General features: G+C 42.3%; 1 protein-coding gene and 1 pseudogene across 4 annotated transcripts in view; both read left to right on the forward strand.

The window, feature by feature from the left end:
- Nucleotides 1-4,444, forward strand: part of FAM47E (family with sequence similarity 47 member E) — a 34,684-nt gene extending 30,240 nt beyond the window's left edge. For 3 of the 4 annotated variants that reach the window (XM_027544793.1, XM_027544797.1, XM_027544796.1), the window contains 2 exons: nucleotides 1,560-1,637; nucleotides 4,048-4,444. In XM_027544793.1, the coding sequence (XP_027400594.1) occupies nucleotides 1,560-1,637; nucleotides 4,048-4,128 (159 nt within the window). In that variant the 3' untranslated portion in view covers nucleotides 4,129-4,444. The remainder of the gene's footprint in view (nucleotides 1-1,559; nucleotides 1,638-4,047) is intronic. The other variant, XM_027544794.1, reaches the window with a different exon arrangement.
- Nucleotides 4,445-6,251: 1,807 nt separating this feature from the next.
- Nucleotides 6,252-9,465, forward strand: LOC113894648 (annotated as a pseudogene).
- Nucleotides 9,466-19,286: the final 9,821 nt, after the last annotated feature.

The following is a 19,286-nucleotide window of genomic DNA, read 5'->3' on the forward strand; positions in this document are numbered from 1 at the left end:
TTCTGGTCAGCAAACGTGCTGAGGTTTTTTTTTCCCCACACCAAGCAGTTTTCTGATTCTCCAACACCAGCTGGATGTCCTACGATTGTACTCAATTCTGACACTGCCTACCTGGAGACGCATCTGATCCCACAGTTTAAAGGCTCAGACCCCAAGACTGCCTCCACTGCAAATACCAGTCTCAAGCCCAGGTTGTCACCCCTGCTTCTGGCTGAGTGGCTGTAAATCAAAGGTTCCCATGACTCCCTCCTTGGGTTTGATCGTCTGCAAGAACAGCTCACAGAACTCAGGAAAACAGTTTACTTACAATCTAGTAAGATTACCAGTTTATTATAAAGAGGTATTTTCAAAAGCAGCCAGATGGAAGAGATGCACAGGGCACAGTATGTGGGCAGGACTCAGAGCTCCCTTACCTTCCCCAGGTACCTTCACATCCTTACCAACACGAAAGCTTGCCAAATCCCCTTCTTTAGATTTGTACAGAGGCTTCATTATACTGGGCTTCCCTGGTGGCTTAGATGGTAAAGAATCTGCCTCCAGTGCAGGAGAGCCAGGTTCAGTCACTGGGTTGGGAAGATCCCCTGGAGGAGGGCATGGCAACCCACTCTAGTATTCTTGCCTGGAGAATTCCATGGACTGAGGAGCCTGTTGAGCTACAGTCCATGAGGTCACAAAGAGTCGAACATGACTGAGCGATTTTAATTGATTACATCACTGGCTGTTCCTGATTAATTCAACTCTAGCTCTTCTCCCCTCCCAGGAGGTTGAGGTTGGAGCTGAAAGTGCCAACCCTCTAATTACATGGTTGGTTTCCCTGGCAACCTACTCCCATCTTGTAGCTATCTGGGGGGTTTCCAAAAAGACCTCGTTAAGATAAACTCTGTCGTGGCTGAAAGGTGCTTGTTATAAATAAGGAAAAACTCACCTCTGTGGCTTTTATCACTTAAGAAATTTCAAGGCTTTTAGGAGCTCTGTACCATTAATGGGAAGAAGACCAAATACATATTTCTTATTATAAATCACGGACTTCCTTGGTGGCTCAGATGGTAAAGAATCCACCTGCAATGCAGAAGACCTGGGTTCAATCCCTGGGTTGGGAAGGTCCCCTGGAGGAGGGCATGGCAACGCACTCCAGTATTCTTGCCTGGAGAATCCTCATGGACAGAGGAGCCTGGTGGGCTATAGTCCATGAGGTCACAAACAGTCAGACGTGACTGAGTGACCAAGCACAGCATAGCACATTATAAATGACAGTATCACAATTATTAATCTCAAATAGAGTCTAGACATCCTAGGTCAATAATTATCTAATTGATAAAATGTGTTGCTTATCCTTAATACAAGAGTAAGAAAAAGACCAGGGAAAGGAAAGTTGGGTATCTTTTGAAAACCTTTGTGGTCATCAACTTCTGAACATTATTTATACACATATTCCCACATGAAAAGGAAGTAGTTTAAAATGAGGTACTTGATAAAGGGCTCAGTGCTTTTAATTAGGACAAGTATGACATGAAGCTTCTGACAGCTGACTGTTTTTTAAACTGTGGACCCTCTTTCAGGAGGAGTTACTTGTGGACCTTCATGGAGCTGTTGCCTTTAAGAATTTTATTCTGAGCAGGGGCTACAGGATGCCGAGTGTGAGTAAAGGGTCATTTTGGAGAGACCCGCTTAGGGGCTCACAGTTGCTAATGGGAAAGGGGTCAGTGCCCTGATGAAATACTTCTTTTCCAGGCACACACCAGGACTCAGCCCTGGAGAAAGGGTGTGCTTACCCCAGACAGGGGCCCACAGATGGCGTTTGTTGTTTTGCCCTTTTCATTCTGCCTGTTTGCTTCCTGTTGACTCACCTTCCTTGGGTTTGGCCTTAATGGGACCAAATGAAAGGGATCTGTGTGCAGGGAGAGAGGCTGCTGCTAAAACACTGAATCCTCCAGGAATGTTGTCTCCCTCACTTCCACTTCTAAGGTCAAGGAGCCGTGCTGGGGTCAGGACCAACTGGAGCTGGGAGTCACAGTACTACTATTGTGCTGTATGTGGGCAGGAGGAGAAGAGGATGAGATGGTTGGATGGCATCACCGACACAATGAACATGAGTTTGAGAAGCTCTGGGAGATGGTGATGGACAGGGAAGCCTGGTGTGCTGCAGTCCACGGGGCTGCAAAGAGTCAGATACGACTAAGCGACTGAACAACAATGCAGGGTACAGGAGGATGCAGACTAGGCCAAAGGGTCACTTCCCGGACATCCCTGAGGGCTCTTCTGTCTTTTTCTCACTTTGTGAGCCTGTGCAGCTGCCCCTGCTGCCTCCCACGTGGAGACTGTCCTGGAAGATGACAAGAGTGGGGCGGGAGGCTGGTAGAGCAGACGGTTGAGCAGGAGGGCCGGCAGCCTGGAGCTCTGTCCCTAGCCCAGCCTGTCACCACGGCAGGAAGCCAGGCCGGCCTGGGGCCTGAGTCACGGCTGATGAGTTCTGAGCTTGTCCAGTGTCTCCTGTGTGCACTCGGCCCGAGGAGTCTTTAGGAGGCCGTGCAGCCAAGATGGTAGACTTTCCTGGAACCACGATACTGGATTTCTTTTTTCCAAGAGTGATAGAACAAACAATAACTTATACTGACTGGCAAATGGTGGAGAAGGAAATGGCAACCCACTCCAGTATTCTTGCCTAGGAAACCCCATAGACAGAGGAGCCTGGTGGGCTAGTCATGGGGTCACAAAAGAGACACCTCTGAGCAACTAAACAACACCACACTGGCAAATAGGTATTCTGATCAAGCTCAGATACAGACTGATTCAGAGTGAAATCAGGCAATGTGAGGGGAAAGTCTAGTGTGTGACATAGACCAATGGGCTAAAAGACTGTGTTATAGAACTGGCAATGAAATCTATCCTTTAGCTCTGAGCATCAACTATAGGCCTACAAGATGTAGTAATGTACTCATACACATTTATGGATTTATAATAACTGCCTCATTTGCATATACAGCCTACATAAGTATATTTATATGTATAATATATAAAATATGTGTATATATTTTACATGATTATATAATTGTATAGATTATATAATACATACAACCTTGTACTTAGCTTAAATATAATTATGTGTATATATATATATATATATCTATACACATGCAGACAGATTAATATATATTCTTGCCAAGGAGATTGTGTGTTTGTGTGTGTGTGTGTATATATACACACACACATATATATGTTGTAATTGGATATCTTGATATTATGATGACTCATAGTTTTTCTGAATATTCTTAGTGGCAAGAGATTTGTTTTTTCATTTTGCTTTTTCTCCTGTTCATTTAATCCATTCTGTTGATGAACATTTAATTCAATTTTGGGCAAAAAGAAGCATGCCTGAATCACTGGCTACTCTTTTAGCTGCATCAACTGAAGAGAGATGATGCCCCTGGCTATAGCTGAGTCCCATGCGAACACCTGCATGTCAAAACCCTGGAATATTTTCTCCCTTTCTTATATCTTATATCCTTGATTTTATCCATAAGATTTCAACTAAAAGAGAGGAGGAACTCTATTATTGTAAATTATATATATATATAGTCCTTTAGTCATTGCTTAAATTTATATGTGAGCATTTATTCTCTTTTCACTCCCCTAATTTCTGTGTATATACACATTCATATATGTTACATGAACATAGGTACATACACATTCCAGTATCTGCTTCTGGATTAACTGCTCTGTGCATTACTGACAGCTTCATTCCCTCAGCTACACAGAGGTCCAGGCCTTTAATAGCAGAGATGAGCAGTACAAGGCTGTGCTGAGCTGGGCTGAGCTGGACTTAGCCATAAAATGAGTGTGAATTAATCTCGGCATTTCTGATGATATGCAACTACCTTCCAAAGTCCACCATCTAGCATGGTCTAGTCATCAACATCAGATGTTGAGTACTATAAGGATATACAGTGGAGTATGAGATTGTGAATTCAGGTATGGTATTGGTTCTGAGCAGACTGTACAATTTTCATTTGCCAATTTTAGCTTCTCTGGTCTTTTTTCTTTTTTTAGTTCCTTGAGAAGATGTATATGAAGAAGGAATGTAAACGTGAGTGTAACCAGAGACAGTCCTATAAAATAACTCAAGCATAGATGAATCTTGGGAAGATGATTAGACAGTTTTCATTTACTTAGCTATTTCTCTCTTGTTAAACATTAAACAAAATGTATGATGAATGTCCCCCCACAAATGTACAACTTTGACTTGGCAGCATCCATAAAATTTATAACTAATACTTGTAAACATTTCAGAATGGTCTTCTGCTTCAGTTAATCAATATTTTATATATCTTATCAACTATGAGATCAGTATTCATATTTGGTGTTCTAACATTTTTGTAGCATTGTCAATATTACAGAGTTATTATCAACTATTTGTAAAAATAAATAAAACCTTAAGAAAGCCGAATTACTTTCTTGCATTTTTCCAGAGTATTATTTTCCCGGCTTTCAGTGAATATCTCCTTTACTTTTTCTTTACAATATAATCTTCTTTCACTTGAATTCAGCTTACTGAGGATTTTTCCCCATTTTTTGGCATGTTAGTCTTGATAATAAATGTGTACTCATAAGGTCATGGATCATAAAGTTTAATGGAAACTCAAGATAACATTATTAAGATTAAATTTTAAAAATATTTTTATTAAAAATGTTAATGCTTATGTTAGGGAAAATTAGGAAATATAGATTAGCGAAAAGAACATTAAAAAATACAAAGAATTTCTGTAGAGTGTGCAATAACCACTCTTTAGTCATTGGAATGCATCTTTCTAGATCTTTCTCTCTAGATAATTTAATCAAAAGGGGTTTATTAAAAGGCTATTGGGGAGTTCCCTGGTGGTTTAGTGGTGATTGACTCCACACTTCCAATACAGGGGGCTTGAGTTCGATCCCCGGTTTTGGATCTCCTGCAAGCCACATGGTGCAGTCAAAAAATAAAAATGCAAAAAGGATATTGGTTCCCAAAGTTTTATCAGTTACTATATATGTCTTCAAATCCAAAATCTCTGGCTGATGGATGACCTTTCATCCTCTGGGACTGTCATGGTCCCATTTCAATAATGTAGCTGTAAATGAGTCTTTATGTGTCCAGACATGTTAGGGTGATGGAGTATATGAGAGAAGCAGTGAGCCCATAGTGTCAGCCTATTGCTGTGAAATGAGTTTCAGTGTTGAGTGGGATACCACAGTGGTGAATAAGCATTCAGGAAGTCTGTGAATGTTGGTGTGGGCAGAAGTTTGTTAAGCAGGAAAGCAAATCCAACTCCAGAATTAGTTGCTTTTCTAGCAAGGCCACTTTTCCCAGACTCCCTTGATGTTTCAGCTCATTATACATTCCTGCATCGTAGCCCATGGGAGCCATGAAGGGAGAGCTGCTCAGCCTGCAAGCATAGAGAAGGAGGCTTCCAGTTGTACTAGGCAAGCTGGGGCAGGATTTTGGCATTCAGTCCCATAATTCTGACTTTCAAGTGTTGAGTGGAGGAGGTGTTGGGGGTGGTCTGGAGAGAATTCACTTATTTCCCTGGACACATTGTTCTTGGCTTTGTTACATTCAAGCCTGATTTATACCAGGGACTCAAATTTGGTTTTAATTGCCAGACAACTATTCTGCAGAAGCTGTAGCTAGATCAACCTTACTGAACGGAATTTAAGATATTTCATCCGGAGTCTGCATTTCTGCCTCCATGCCCACTTTGCTTATGACATCTCTGGGCAACCTTGGTGCTCCTGGAGAAAGAAGGGGGCTGGCATGCAGAGGCTAGGTTAAACTTTTCCCTTGATTATTTAGTGCTTCCTCTATAGTGGAGTCTTTTGGGTGCATATTCCCAAAGAACCAAATCCCCTCATACTCTGATCCATTCTGTGCAATCCCCCATATACCTCTTCTCCCAAACCTCCTTGTCACCAGCCCTGCATTCATGATCCTTCCAAGTCTCTGGCTTCTAAGCTAAGCCATCAGCTGCTGACCATTAATTGGTGACACATTCTCCTCAGGCTATTTCTCCTTTCAGGCAAAGTGGTCAACAGGATAAAATGCTTACATTTCTGTCTGCTCGAAAATTCCTCTTCTCAGCTGTTCTTCAGGGCCACCCTTGAGTTGGGCTAGAGTATCTAAGCAGTCCACTTGTGGCTGCTGCCATCATATTGTGGAGGTTGTCTGTTTCGTTACCCGGACTTAAAGAACATCCCCAGGTGAGGCATATAGGCTGAGGAAGATGGCAGTATGGTAGGAGTGGGCACACCGTGTCTTCAATTTCTGGTCAAACCCAGTCCTAAATAGAAAACTGTCATCTGATTATGAGAAACAATATAATTTGGTAATTAAATCTGTGGACTTTGGAGCTGTGGAGCCTTGATTCAAACCCAGCTCGCTCCTTATTAACTGTATGACCATGGGGCAAATTGCTCATCTCCTCTCTGTTTCAGTGTTCTCGTCTAACGTAGGGATGGTAGCAATAACAACAGTACCATCTCCCAGAATTGGGGTGGGGATTAAAAGGAAAGCTAGCAGTAAAGTGCTTAGAGCGGAGCCTGGCACACGGTGCACACACACTAAATGTTAGCTGACTTTATGGCTTAGGGGATCAGATGACCCCCCGTTGACGATGAGCACCAATTGCTTGGTTACCTAAGGTCTCATGATCAGGCTGCTGTATGAGCCGGCGCCAAGCAACAAGCTGAGATTGGTTCTTCTAAAGGAGAGTGGTTACATGCCACAGAGCTCACAGCTCAGCTGCAAAGCCCTGGGGGCCTGAGCTCTGATTCGCCTTTCTGGCCGCGCCAAAGCTCCATTCAGCAGCTCTCTGTGCCACAGGTGCTTCAAGCATTCTGGCTTCTCTGGGTCAGACGGCAGAGATTTCTGGACCATCTGAAAGCCTCCTCTCACTTCAGGCCACCCTCCAAGCTGGCAGCCTCTCAGATTACTAAAGAAATGAGCTGAAACAGCACATCTAAATCTGGCCTCCAAAATCCAAAGAGTAGTACGTGTAGCACATCATTATATGTTATTTCCAACTCCCAAGTGTAATAGATGTAAATAACCTCAGAAGCGTAGATGCTAACAAAGAAGGGGTCAATAGCCAGGAAGTAATGAATTTTTGAGTTTTATTCCATTTGGCTTTAATATAATTTATTTTAATTGTAAGTGTATTTAAGTTTTTTAAATTTATTTATTTTATTTTTGGCTGCGTCGGGTCTTAGTTGCAGCACGTGGGATCTTTGTTGCATCATGCGGAACTTTCATCTTGGCCCATGAACTCCCTAGTTATAGCATGTGAGCTTAGTCACTCCGCCCAATGTGGGAATCTTAGTTCCCTGAGCAGGGATGGAACCCAAGGCCCTTGCATTGCAAGGTGGATTCTTAACCACTGGACCACCACGGTAGTCCCCTTAAGTCTTAATAATGACTGTGTTTAACAACCAGCTCACTAAATTCTTGAAAATTTAATAATTGCTTTTGTGAGCTGGGATAAACTGTCTCCTACTGATGGTAGGATTCAAGTCAGTGGCTGGGGGTCAGGGGAGGGTGTTAGGGGTGAAGAATAAAAAGAATTGTCTACCCCAACCTCCTTCTGGGTTATTTCCACAAAAACCATTTTAGGAGTCTTCATGCAACGTGGGAAAAACCTCACCACAGAGGGGAGTAGGGAGAAATTTTCTGACAAGGAGGGTGCATTCGTTTGGGTCTTTATTGCTGTTCAGTCAGCAAATCTCGTCCGACTCTTTGCGACCCTGTGGACTGCAGCACTCCAGGCTTCCCTGTCCTTCACTATTTCCCAGGGTTTGCTCAAAGCCTTGTTCATTGGGGCTGCTGCTGCTGCTGCTGCTGCTAAGTCGCTTCAGTCGTGTCCGACTCTGTGCGACCCCGTAGATGGCAGCCCACAAGGCTCCCCCGTCCCTGGGGTTCTCCAGGCAAGAACACTGGAGTGGGTTGCCATTTCCTTCTCCAATGCAGGAAAGTGAAAAGTGGAAGTGAAGTCGCTCAGTTGTGTCCGACTCTTAGTGACCCCATGGACTGCAGCCCACCAGGCTCCTCCATCCATGGAATTTTCCAGACAAGAGTACTGGAGTGGGGTGCCATTGCCTTCTCCGTCATTGCATCTACCAAGGAGCAAATGACAAAATGGCATTAGACGTTTGAGAGATTTACTGGGGTTGGGAGTAGGAGAACACAGAGTCTTTAGATTCTGATGCATGTGTGATTCCCTGTGGAAGGAAAAAGAAGACTTGAGTAGGAAGAATTTTGACTCCAGCACAATTCAAGTAAAAGTTTGGCCAGGCCAATGGGGAGACCTCAAGTCAAGGTTGACAAGAGGAGGCACCTCACATTTTGCTAAAATAGGCCTGCCTTGGTAGGTCTGCATGCTCAGTCATTGGCTGGGAGCAGCCCAAGAGAGCATGACCTTGGTGAGAGGGTGAAAGATCCTGAGGGGTAGCAGCTGGGTCCATCAGTCACTTGTACTCCCTGCAACAGGCGATCCAAGCAACATATTTTCATAGGGTTGGGAGGTGAGGGAACGTGAAGCCATCTGAACATTCCCATATGGTCACAGTTCAGCATTTAGGGTCTCACTATTTCCCATCAATACTCTGCCTTCACATAAGAGACTTTGCAAAGCTGTGAATTCAAATGGTATTTTAAAAAGTTTTTTTTAATTTGTTTTATGAAGATACAGTTTACATATAATAAAAGTTATTCATGTTAAGTGTATAATTCTTCTATATTTGACTATATGAAATCATGTGACCATCACCACCACCATCAAAATATAGAATATTTCTAACAACATTAAAGATTCCCTCTCACTCCTTTGCTCTCAGTCTCGTTTCCTTCAACCCTGATCTCTGTCTTTCTCTGGCTATTAGTAATTCTTTATTATAAAATAATTTCAGCATACCAGAATACATAAAGAAATGTAGCTCTTTCGCTCAGGCCTGTGGCACCGGCAGGACAGGCAAGTGTTGTGGTCTTTGTATTGCCAGGAAGCTCCGTAGCCCCCAACGAGACCAGAAGTAGCGTGATAAACAGTACAAGAAAGCCCATTTGGGCACAACCCTGAAGGCCCACGCTTTTGGTGGTGCCAAGGGAATTGTGCTGGAAAAAGTAGGGGTTGAAACCAAACAGCCAAATTCTGCCATCACAAGTGTGTCAGGGTTCAGCTAATCAAGAATGGCAAAAAAAATCACTCCTTTTGAACCCAATGATGGTTGTTTGAATTTTATTGAGGAAAATGATGAAGTTCTGGTTGCTGGATTTGGTCGCAAAGGTCATGCTGTTGGTGACATTCCTGGAGTCCACTTTAAGGTTGTCAAAGTAGCCAATGTCTCTCTTTTGGCTTTATACAAAGGCAAGGAAGAAAGACCAAGATCATGAATTTTGATGATGAAAGCACAATAGTAATCAAGTTTCATATACCAAAAAAAAAGAAATGTAAAAGCTTGCTCATAAATCATTGCCTGGCTTCATCAGTCTTAGCAACAAATGGTATTTTAATTTAGCAAATTAAAGGATCATTTCTTTTCTTTCTCTCAGTTCATCAGCTCTAAGACATGAGATTTTTATAGAAAAATCCCAAGGACTCTCTGATTTGGTGGGATTGTGTCTGTTTCAAAAAAGGCCCACAAATTATTTGATACTCTCTCTTCAAAATGTATTGTCTAATTTCTTTCCCCTTGAGTGTGGGCTGTGTAGACTTGATTTTAAGGAATAGAATATGGGAGAAGTGATGAATTGTTGCTTCTGAGACTAAATCATAAAAGGCATTGTGGATTTCTCATTGTTCTCCCTTGAGTCATTTGCTCTAGGATAAACCAGCTACCATGTTGTGAGGAAAGGCCCACACGGCAAGGAAATGAAGCCTTTTGCAAATAGCCATCTTGGAAGAGATCCTCCAGCTCCATTAAGCCTTCAGATGCAACTGCAACCCCTTCTGACATCCTGCCTGCAACCATCTGAGAGATACTGAGCCAGAATCACCCAGTCAAGAGGTTTCTGAATTCCTAACCCATAAAAATGACTCTAATGCTTGTTGTTTTAAACCATTAAACTTAGGGATTATTTGTTGTGCAGCAACAGATAACTAATAGATTTTTGTCCCCAGAAGTAGGATGCTATAACAAGAATGTAAAATGTGGAAAGGAGAAGAATTGAGAAATAGGTTGAAGCTAGAAGAATTCTGAAGAAACGGTTAGCAGAAGCCCCACAGACTTTAAGGAGGCTGTGGGTGAAGACTAGCAGGAAAATGAGGCAAATACAATTGGAAATTGGGAGAACTGGTCTCCTTTTTCTGCAATGGTGGTTTAATCACCAAGTTGTGTCTGACTCGTTGTGACCCCATGGACTGTAGCCCACCAGGCTTCTCTGTCCAAGGAATTTCCTAGGCAAGAATACTGGAGTGGGTTGCCATTTCCTTCTCCAGGGGATCTTCCTGACCCAAGGATCAGACCCGTGTCTCCTACTTAACAGGTGGATACTCTGCCACTGAGCCACCTGGGAAGCCCCTTGTGATATAATAGCAGGAGGTTTATCCACACTGTCACCTGAAGTAACATGTAAAGTAGAATAGCACCTGATGAATGGTGATGTCTAAGGAAATTTTTATACAGAGTGTTGAAGGTATGGCCTGGTCTCTTGCTGCTTATAGTAAAATGCAAATTAAGCCAAAAGGACAGTTAAAAGCAATCAGGACTTCATGGTTTTGAAAACTCCTGGCCTTCTCACATGACAACTGATCTTTAAATTAAGAAATGATTTGTAGCAAAGATTAAATCCAAAAGGACACACAAAGGACACAGCCAGGAAAACATGGTCTAAAGATAAATCCAAGGATGTTATTGTCAAATCCCTTGTTAAGATCTCATAAAGATCAAAGATGATTCTTCAGAGGACATTTAGGCAGACAAAATTCTAATGAAATTTTTAGTGTGCCTCACAGTCTTAATCAAACAATGGAGCATCTAAGAAATTGGAGGGTGTTGTTCTTCAGCAGACTCTCAAGGTTGAGAAGGGCTTATTGTAAAGAGATTTGAGGATTTGGCTCTTGAATAATGATGTGGACTGAATAAGATTCATAGGAGATCTGCAAAGTTTTTTGAAGAACTGGATTGGAATAAACATTGCCAGCTTGGACTAAAAGTGGGTGTGTCTGAAAGGGGATGAGTGTATTTTGCAGGTGAGATCAACATAAATAATTTGTATCTGAAGGACAGGCTATACTGGTCTTAGACTATGTCCACAAGTTATTTGATTTTCTTTCCTGCAAAGGAAATTTGGAGGAGTTAAGCTCTCTTCTTGAAGGTGGGCTGTACTTGGCTGCTTACTTTTTTTTCTTTTTGACTGTGTGGTCTCAATAGTTGCAGTATGTGGGCTCTCTAGTTGTGGTTTGCGGGCTTAATTGTCTCTCAGCCTGTGGGATCTTAGTTCCCCAACCAGGGATGGAACCCGTGTCCCCTGCATTGGAAGGAGGGTTCTTAACCACCAGAGAAGTCCCTACCTGCTTACTTCTAATGAATAAAATGTGTCAGAAGTGGCAAAGTGCAATTTCCAAGACGAGATTATAAAAGGCATTGTACTTCCTCCCTGCCTTCTCTTGTATCACATGCCATAAGACAGTTTTTCAACCTCAGCCCAACTGATGTTTGGGACATGGTTATTTTTTGTTTTGAGAGGCTGCTTGTGCATTATAGGATGTTTAGCACTATCTCTGATCTCTACTCACTCAAAATTCCCCTAAACTGAATTGTTTTGTCAAAGTTTATATACATATGTATACACACACACACACACACACACAAATTTCCTTATTTATTCTGGCTTTTTTTTAAAGGCTTTGTATACCCAAAATGCCCTTCAGAAAGTTTGTATCTTTTCCTACTTTCACAAGTTGAATCTGTAGATTTTTTTTTTAAAAAAACATTTTTGCCAGTATTGGTTTTGTCTTTCAGAAATCTTTGCCAATATAATAGACAAAAATTGGTATCTTGTTTTAATTTTTTTTTATTATTGGTGACTTTGACCATTTAAGAAATGATTTTGGTCTGTTGTATTTCTTTGTGACTTAGCCCATTTTTTTCCTGGTGCATAAGCAAAAACATAGGACTTACTTTCTTTTTTTCAACTTTTTATTTTATTGGAGTATAGCCAATTAGCAATGTTGTAATGGTTTCAGGTATACAGCAGAGCAACTCCTCCATACATATCTAAGTATGTATGTCATAGTCTAAGACCAGCAACTCCCCAAACTCTCCTCCCACCTGGGCTGTCACATAACACTGAGCAGACTTCCTTGTGCTGTATGGTAGGAGAACCTGCTTCCTAGGGCGGTGGTTCTGCATATTTTGATGAGGAGGGCTGGAGAAGCCCCACTTCCCTCACTACCCATCCTAGGCAGGTGCCCAGTGTACACAATTCTTGCTTGAAAAATTTATTCCTTTAGTTTGTTCTCCCTCTAGATTTTAAAATATCAAGCAAATCCACTGTTGGGTATTGGTGATACATCAACTTTCTTTTTGACACATTTTATCAGATACCAATACGTGAACAGTGCCATGGTCGGGTGGGAGCAGGAGGCAGTTAAAGAAGAATACTGAAAAGAGGAAGAAGACAAGAAACCAGATAATGGTCACTTCAAACTTTGCCTTAATCGCCAGTGCTTTCTCCACTCACTCAAGTTTGAGAAATCCTCGTTCAGAGCTATGCTTCTCATTGGTCTGTGAAGGCCCTTCTCTGGTTATTTACTTATTTATTCCCCTTTATTCCAAAGCCCATTCCTATCCTTTCATCCAACAGAGATACTACCTTTAATCCGTTTAAGAACTGACCTTAACAGATGAACAAGGTCCTACCCAGGAAACTACACTCAATATCCTATGATAAACCATAGTGGAAAAGAATATGTATAACTGAATGTTTTGCTGTACAATAGAAATTAACACAACATTGTAAATCAACTACACTTCAATAAAATTTTTAAAAAAGAATTGGCCTTAAACCTACACTTTTAAACCTAAAGAGTGTTATTACGAGAGCATATATATATTTTCAATGTACATAAATGTTATTGTACTAGAAATATTATTGCTTCCTACATTTTAGTCACTAATATGTATTTAAGATTTAATTACATTGCTGTATAGATCAAGTTCATTGTCCTAATGACTTCATAGCATTTTATCAGCATCCACTATGTTTTACTTACTATTTGCCCATGATGGGCAGCTACATGGCCTTGAACTTACCATTACCCCAAATAACACATGTGTCCCCTTACAGTCTTGTCCAGAGTTTCTCTGGGCCATACATGCTCAGGAGTGGGATTGCTGGGTGCTGGGGTATACATATACGTAATTTCACAAAATTCTTCCAGACTGTTCTCCAGATTATTTGTCCCTGTTTACTGTAGCCACTGGGCTTCCGTGGTGGCTCAGCTGGTAAAGAATCTGCCTGCAATTGGGAGACCTGGGTTTGATCCCTGGGTTGGGAAGATCCCCTGGAGAAGGGAAAGGCTACCCACTCCAGTATTCTGGCCTGGAGAATTCCATGGACTTTATAGTCCGTGGGGTCACAAAGAGTCAGACACAACTGAATGTCTTTCCCTTTCTTGTCACATCAGTGGCATCACATCTCTCTAATAGTTGCCTTTCAGGGGGATGTAAGATGGTGTAACATCATTGCTTTAATTTTCATTTATCTGACTACTAATAAACTTGAGCATTTTTGTGTCTTTTTGTTAGTCATTCATTTATTCAACCAAAAATTACCCTGAGTGCCTATTATGTTCCTGGCACCAGGTAAAAGCATCCCTTGTTGATTTTATACTGGATCTCATGTCTTTTTTTTTGGATCAGTTTGTATGAGTTCATCATATATACACATATTAATGCGTTGTCAGTTTTAACAACACAAAAATCTGCTCCCCACATGAATCTATCTGCTGTCTGCTGTCTGCTATCTCATTGACCAGATAGCCTTATTTTGATGAGGTCAAGAAATTTTTTGGCCTCTTCTATTAAGATTCTCTGGGCTTCCCAGGTGGCGCTAGTGGTAAAGAATCTGCCTGCCAATGTAGGAGACAGAAGAACCTCAAGTTTGATCCCTGGGTTGGGAAGATCCCCTGGAGGAGAGAGCATGGCTACCCATTCAAGTATTCTTGCCTGGAGAATCCATGGACAGCAGAGCCTGGAGGGCTACAGTCTGTAGCATTGCAAAAAGTTGGATGCGACTGAAGTGACTTAGCACTCAGGCACACACATTATGATCTCCTGGAGAAGGAAATGGCAATCCACTCCAGTATTCTTGCCTGGAAAATCCCATGGACAGAGGAGCCTAGCAGGCTACAGTCCATGGGGTTGCAAAAAGTCAGATACACCTGAGCAAGCACGCACACACATTATGCAATATTACAGTGACAGTCTCTTGGATTTTGTTCTATTAGTAGTAGTTTAAGCATTTATATTTAGGACTTCATTCCATCTGGAGTCCACCATTTTACGTGGTACAAAGTAGTAATCTAACTTTATTTTTCTCTATGTAGTGAACTTGTTCTCCTGACACAGGTTTTCCTTTGCTCTCAGGGTTTCATCATTCAACCTAAGAGATCTCAGCCTTGAGTCTATTCTGGGAACCAAGATGAGTCAGAGGTTTGCAAACAGTTGCATTTGGAAAATGTCCCTGTGAAATCTGAAACTGGGCAACTCCAATGTTGACTGCTTTGCAGAAAGGTTTGACTTGTGGTTAATGTTATGTGGAGTAGCTGGAGCCAGAGGCTTGACAGCAATGGACAGGTGCTGGTGGTGAGATGTTTCTCCTACAAGGTGAGGGCTTGTGGAGAGGACTTAAAAACCAAGAGCAAGGCTAAATTTACCATAAATGTTGGAATACTACCAGGGGGGTTGTCTAGTATCACACATCCAAATTTGCACACTCGCAGCAAAATGTAAGCTTTGAAATTTGGACATGATTTAAAAGTATTAGGGGGCAACGTAGCTAGAGTTTCAAGCATGAGTCCTGGGAGGTCAAGAACACTGGGTTCAAATCCTGGCTTGGTCGCTTAGCAGCTGTTTGACCTTGGGCAGATTATTCCTCTCAGGGATTTAACATGAGATCATCCTTATAAAGCATTTAGCTCAGGGCCAATATGTACTAGGCATTCAATGAACAAAGACAATAGAAATGCTTATTACATAACAGACTCTGCATTCTGGGGAATACGAAGAATAAACAAACTCTGACCCCCAAGGGGTGTACGATCTAACACAGGGATGAGATAAACTACACAAATAATTATACCATAAGAGAAAAGCTCAAAGTTTGCTCTAAGAGTATTACAATATGTATTCAGAGTTCAAAGAAAAGAATGGCATATAAATCTGGGGGCTGGGTCTGGGGCTAGGATTAGGGGCTGGGGAAAAGTTTCATGGAAGGACTTGGCTTTGGGGAAATGTCTAGACCAATGAGCAAAGGCTCCTGCAAGAGAGTGCCCATGGGGCTAGAGTATAGATTAATGGTAAAAGGAAGGCCTGTTGGGTTGTGTCATGGAGACCTTGAAGGCTGAAATGGGGTTGGATTTAACCTGATAGACAGAGAAGATGCTCTGCTCTGAGCTGTGCATTGAGGATTAAACAGGAGTGGCTGCTGAGTGGATTGCAACCAGAGGGGAGGGAGGTGCGGGAGGATGGTATGGTCTGGACAGGTTAGGTGGGGTCTGAATGGGGGCATGGGCACTGGGAGTGACAGGTAGGGAGCAACGCAACAGGCCTGTGATGGAAGAATCCACAGGACTCCCAAGGCAACCTCTTCCCCAAAGCCACTTCCTTCCTACCAGCTCTCCTTCCCTTAAAACTATGCCTGGATTTCCTTTCTCTCATTTAGCTGATAGGTAACCTCACTTATGGCCCCCTTTGTATCTCAATATGTTTCTTTCATTCCTTCTTTTCTTTTTTCCTGCCTGTTTCCTCCCCTCCTTTCCTCGGAGGCCGCCCCTTTTACTGGTGTTCTCGACCCTGCCTTTCATCCTCATGGAATCTCCACCAAGGACTTCCTGTCCTTCCTCCTCATGTCTTCCTGCAGGTCTCCCCTGGCTCGCTCCTGCTTACAAATGTGCCAGGTGTCTCTCAGGCTAGAAGAGCTTCCCTTGGATCTGGTTCTCTTCTCAAGTGATACTTCAATTTCTCTCCTACCCTAAGCCTCCAGGTTTTTCCAGAGAGGGTTCCCTCCAAGTCAGCCTTCATCACCTTCACCCCTCAGTCTTCCAAAGCAAGCCCCCACCTCCACAAACACTGCAGAGCCACCAAGGACGTCTTTGAGGCCGAATCCAATTGTTTTTTTTTCTCAGCCTTCTATCCACGAGGCTCTGCTGAGTGATAACCCCGTTTTCCCCACGCCACCTTCCCCCACTGTTCTCTGTACCTGACTTTGCAAACAAAGCTCCTGAATCTCTCTTTTCCTAGCTTTTCCTTCCCACCCTCTTTCATCCCTGCCCTGCAACAAGGCCCTGGGAATGAACAATCTTTTCCTGTACAAGTTAAAGGAGAAAAATGTATATAAACATGTATATGTTATCCACCCTCTGGAGTCAGGCCCCAGCTAGGATCCTCCTGCTCTGTGTGCTATGGGCGCACAGAATAAGATTGAAAGCTTGGTAGAAGCAAAGGGAAATTGTATTCTTTGATCAGAGCATGGGGAGGTAAGGGCTCCTGCTCCAGAGCACAGCTCTCCCTGTGGGCAAGGCAGTTTTATAGGGTCCTGACACCGGGGAGTGGAGGGGAGGGGGAGGGGTAGAGTTCTCATTAGGCAGGCTCAGCCGTGCTGTTTCAGACTGCAGTGCTCACTTGGTGTCTCTGCACAAGCCCTGCCACCACCACGCACAGCGGTCCTGGGCTGGTGCACTCTCACCGCATGTGTCAGATGCAAGCTCTTTGCCTGTGGCCCTCTGAAGGCAAGGGAAGCTAGACTAAGCTAGCTAAAGTTAAAGAAGAGGTTAGACCGTATCACCTAGGTTCCATCTTGTTTTTCTTGGGGATTCCAGCGGGGTTTTGCTGGTGACAAGTATATTTATTTTATATAAACTTAAATATATATATTTATATATATAAAGGATTCCCTGTTGGCTCAGACAGTAAAGAGTTTGCCTGCAAAGCGGGAGACCCGAGTTCGATTCCTGGGTCAGGAAGATCGCCTGGAGAAGGAAATGGCTACCCACTCCAGTATTCTTGAATGGAAAACCCCAAGGATGGAGGAGCCTGGTGGGGCTACAGTCCATAGCGTCACAAAGAGCCAGACACAACTGAGGTTGTTTATAAATATATATATAAACTTAAATATATAATATATAAATAACTTTAAAATATCCATCTATGTCTATTTATACTCCATTTAATAGAATAATAATCAGTGAGAAAATAGGCACTTCATTATGGCCCCTAAAACATATCATGAAGACATAATTGCAAATAAGTAGCAATATGGAGGCACCCTTTCAATCTTTCTTGCAATTATGCCAAGGGCTGAAGTTAGGCTTATTCTTTTGTTTTCCCTCTGGAATATTAATGTCTACCATGATTTAATTGTCACCTCCCTGTGAGGAATTTCCAATATCTCCAGCCCTGACCCTCTTCTTAAACAATAGACCCCCAGTCCTGATGTCCTGATAGTACCTCAAACTGAACCTGTCTCGACAGAACTCATCATTTTCCTCCCTCATCCTACTGAATCTGCCACCCATTTTTCTTTCCATCTTGCTAGGCTTCAAGATCTTTGTAGAAGCAAAGAGCATTATTTTGAAATTGTATAGTGGTAAATACAGTATTGTTAGTGCTGTAAGAATGTTTTTAGAATATGTGGCTGTAGACTTTTAACAAATATGATAGTGAGTGGAATATATTTTTCTAAAAACAGCAACAAAGAAATCGATGAGTCAACATTTAAGTTTAGAAAATCCAAATAAATAATATTCTTTAAAAATGCTGCATGATAAACCTAATACAATTCTTTTTACAATGTAAATAGAATTCTGATCAGTTGGGGAGAATTATGTTTTTCTTCCTTATATTTTTAATAAATGAAATAGTAATTGATGACAACAATCAACCTTGACTAAGAGCCTTCTATGTATCAGAATTGAATAGAAGGACTTGCATTCTAGGATTTTATAGATCTTCTGGAATTTCATTCATTAGCACATTGATTAAAAAAAAAACTACGTGATGAAGCAGTAGCTAAAGTTATCAGTGAGGAAAAAAAAGAGAAATGTTCAGAGATTTTCATATTATTTGTAAAATCACTCTATTGCCTTGAGTTTATAAAACTTAAAAACAGCCTATGTATGACATGTTTCACTTTGACAAAAGGAAATGAAATAATCCTAAATTATTCTACAAAATTTATTAAAATTTTGATCTATAATAGTCTTATAAGAAGCAATTAGTAAGAGTCCATAAAGAGTTCAGTTCAGTTCATTTCAGTCACTCAGTTGTGTCCAATTCTTTGAGACCCCATGGACTGCAGCACGCCAGGCCTCCCTGTCCGTTACCAACTCATGGCTGCTGCTGCTGCTAAGTCGCTTCAGTTGTGTCCGACTCTGTGCCACCCCATAGACGGCAGCCCACCAGGCTCCCCCATCCCTGGGATTCTCCAGGCAAGAACACTGGAGTGGGTTGCCATTTCCTTCTCCAATGAATGAAAGTGAAAAGTGAAAGTGAAGTCGCTCAGTCGTGTCTGACTCTGTGCGACCCCATGAACTGCAGCCTACCAGGCTCCTCCATCCATGGGATTTTCCAGGCAAGAGTACTGGAGTGGGTTGCCATTGCCTTCTCCGAAACCAGCTTGCGGAGTTTACCCAAACTCATGTCCATTGAGTCAGTGATGCCATCCAACCATCTCATCCTCTGTTGTCCCCTTCTCCTCCTGCCCTCACTCTTTCCCAGCATCGGGGTTTTTTCCAATGAGTCAGCTCTTCACATCAGGTGGCCAAAGTATTGGAGTTTCAGCTTCAACATCAGTCCTTCCAATGAACATTCAGGACTGATCTCCTTTAGGATGGACTGGTTGGATCTCCTTGCAGTCCAAGGGACTCTCAAGAGTCTTCTCCAACACCACAGTTCAAAAGCATCAATCCTTCAGCACTCAGCCTTCTTCACAGTCCAACTCTCACATCCATACATGACCACAAGAAAAACCATAGCCTTGAGTAGACGAAACTTTGTTGGCAAAGTAATGTCTTTGCTTTTTAATATACTGTCTATGTCTAGGTTGG

The sequence above is a fragment of the Bos indicus x Bos taurus genome, chromosome 6, assembly GCF_003369695.1.
Source record: "Bos indicus x Bos taurus breed Angus x Brahman F1 hybrid chromosome 6, Bos_hybrid_MaternalHap_v2.0, whole genome shotgun sequence".
Lineage (NCBI taxonomy): Eukaryota > Metazoa > Chordata > Mammalia > Artiodactyla > Bovidae > Bos > Bos indicus x Bos taurus.